Source organism: Alexandromys fortis, unplaced genomic scaffold (genome assembly GCF_014885135.2).
Source record: "Alexandromys fortis isolate MF-2015 unplaced genomic scaffold, M_Fortis_MF-2015_v1.1 scaffold_2949, whole genome shotgun sequence".
Classification (NCBI taxonomy): domain Eukaryota; kingdom Metazoa; phylum Chordata; class Mammalia; order Rodentia; family Cricetidae; genus Alexandromys; species Alexandromys fortis.
In genome coordinates, this window is record NW_026070810.1 from 1 (window position 1) to 3209 (window position 3209).

The window sequence follows — 3209 nt, forward strand, 5'->3', positions numbered from 1 at the left end:
ATATGTTTCTTGTTTGATGTTGTTCATGCTGGTTGTCATTCTAATTTTTATGTATACTTTCCCTGGACAATACATTGTCTTAGTCCTCAGAACAATGCATTGAAATAGCTACTATTTTACTGCGAATTTATAGTTTTCAGACCTTGATCCAGAAAAACTACATTCACATTCAAAGTCAAATAGGAAAGTAAGATGCATTGAATACTAACTCTTGCATTCTGTCATCAAACTTGAGAATTTCTACCATTTCTCTGTAAGGCTACAATACACACAATAAGGAGGAGCATATCACTGTATGCCAACAAGTGAAACAAACTTTTACATGAACATATCAACTTAATACAATGTGTGCCTGTGTCAAAAACTAAAGAATAGCCACTAAACGTACATAGTTATCTCTGGGGTTTACAGAAATATAGACTATTTCTAAAACACTCTTTTCTATTGATTTTAGAAAGAAAAATTTACGTATTTTGTCTGCTAAATAAAATGCATAATATTGTATGATTTAAAGTTGTTCTGTGTTATGTTTCATATAGGTATGCAATTGAAGAAAATCAATCCTCACAATTATTTATTAGTGATTTATGGTGAAAACATTCAAAACTCTGTCTTTGGGGGTTTAAAAACACTATGAATTGTTTTTATGTATCATAAATCTATAGTGGAGCATCACATCAGAAGCTGTTGCTTCTAACTATAATTCTCTACCCATCAATCATTACTTCTCTGTTTCTGATACTCACTGTTAACTTTTCCCAGCATCTGGTAAGAATTGTTCTATTTTCAATTTTTATGATAGTGACTCAAAATAACTTCACTTAGTGTTATCAATGAAAAAGTTGACTTGTGTTGACAGTTGTTTTCCTAGGACTCTCCTCAAAGCCCCTAGTGACCTCTTTATTCCTCAGACTATAGATGAGGGGATTCAGAACCAGAATAACAATTGTGTAGAATGATGAGCTGATATTATCTACAGCTATAAAACTACCTTTGAGTTAATAATGAATATGAGCAAGCTTCATATGTGCAACATGACCTTGCATAATACAGAATATTAAATCAGAAAGAAAATATGTTGCACTGTTCTTTCATGATGTTCTTCTAATTTCAAATTATTTTTCCTTTCACAATATTTTATAAATCATGTTTTAAATTGAATTATAACATATTAGGTTTCCATTTTTTATATACCTTTCAATTCTTCCCCTCCTATATTTCCCCACACACTTTCTCTTTGCATAAACCTGATGTGGAATTCCCCTCTGTATGCTGTGACTATGTTTTCTTCCCATTGGTTAATAAATAATATGCTTTGGGCCTATAGCAGGACACAATATAGCCAGACAAGAAATCTGATATATAGAGAGAATAGGTGTAGTCAGGGAGACACCATGGAGCCACCTAAGGAGACAGACACCACTGGAACCTTACCAGTAAATAAACAGCCTCATGTTAAAATACAAATAATAGAAATGGGTTAATTCAATATGTAAGAGCTAGTTAATAAGAAGCCTGAGAAGTGTTGTAATTAATATAGTTTCTGTGTGAGTTTTCAGGTCTGGGCAACTGGGAACAAAAAAATGGCCCCTGCCTCCCTCCAACATTCTTTCTCTACTTTCATATCACTATGCTCTGCCACCCCCATCTTTAAGGTGTGTCTCACAATGCCCTCTTTCTAGATTCCTATATCTACAAATACTCCAGCTTAAACACATGAACTAAGAATTTAGAGGCTAGAATTCACGTATAAGAACACACACATATGTATCTACAAAGACTATATATATATACATACATATATATATATATATATACATATATATATATGTCAATTGTTTTAATTTCACTTTGCAGTGCTGGCAATTTAACTGAAATTTTCTTTATTATATTTTTCTTTAGCATTCAACAAAATTCTACGGTGTATATGTACCAAATTTTCATTATTTATTAATCCAATAATGGATATCTTCAGTAATTCTATTTCCTAGCTATTGTTAATTAAATGGCAATGAAGACTTGGAAATATATCCTGATATTCATTTATTATAATTTTTATTCAGTGCTTGTAAAAGTCAATTCCAATTTTCTAATATATGATTAGTTTAGAGTATCTAAATTGTATTACCATTTAAATGGTAATAAACCTGGTCTTTGTGTCTAAATGGACATGAACCTGGTCTTTGTGTCTACATATGACAAAACACCAGATCCTCTAATTCTTCCTTTAAAAAAGATTTACAGAACATTTTCAAAGGAACACAAACTTAATTCTGACCCCATTCTTCTCTACCATGTAACATATCATTTAATCTGGAATTACCAGGGATATTTCATTCACACTAGAATTAAAACCTCCTAAAGGTTATCATGTGTTGACAGTTGTTTTCCCAGGACTCTTTTCAAAGCCCCAGTGACCTCTTTATTCCTCAGACTGTAGATGAGAGGATTCAGAGCTGGTGTGACAATTGTGTAGAAAACTGAGCTGATGTTGTCTTGTTTGGGGCTATGGAAGGGACTGGGAAGAATATACATGAAGGAAGCACCACCATACCACATCCCAACCACAGTCAGATGGGAAGAGCAGGTGACAAGGGCTTTCTTCCTGCCCTCATTTGAGGGCATATTGAGCACAGTGAACAGTATTAGTGAATAGGAGGCCAGGATGGCAGTAAGAGGGAGAATGAGCATTGTCACCCCCATCAAATAAACCATGAGTTCATATCTGGAGGTATCTGCACAGGCCAGCTTTAATAGGGGAGGGATCTCACAGAACAGGTGGTTGACCAGCCGAGATTTGCAAAAGGAATACTGCATGGTGTAGATGCTATATCCTAGAGCACTGAGAGATGCCAAGATCCATGACGTGGCTATCATGAGCCAGCAGACCTTGTGACTCATCAAGATTGTGTAGTTCAGAGGTTGACAAATGGCCACATACCTGTCATAGGCCATGAAGGCCAGAAGGAGGTCCTCTGCACTGCCCAGTACGAGTTCTAGAAACATCTGAAGAGCACAGCCTCCAAAGGAGATGGTATTGTCTTTGAGTAGAAAATCAATGACAGCCTTAGGAGTGATAACTGATGTCAGGAGGAGGTCCATGAGCGAGAGCTGTCCAAGGAGGAGGTACATGGGCACGTGGAGCCGGGCATCCATCGTGATGACTAAGAGCAACAGACCATTGCTGGTCAGTGCCAAAAAGTACAAGG

The 3209-nt window shown here is 35.9% G+C and overlaps 1 protein-coding gene across 1 annotated transcript; it reads right to left on the reverse strand.

The window, feature by feature from the left end:
* Positions 1 to 2358: 2358 nt before the first annotated feature.
* On the reverse strand, positions 2359 to 3204 carry LOC126496340 (olfactory receptor 2AG2-like; the record flags this gene model as incomplete). The annotated part of the gene is made up of 1 exon (XM_050133864.1): positions 2359 to 3204. A coding segment is annotated over one exon (846 nt), but the record flags the coding sequence as incomplete, so codon positions are not given.
* Between the last annotated feature and the right edge of the window lie 5 nt (positions 3205 to 3209).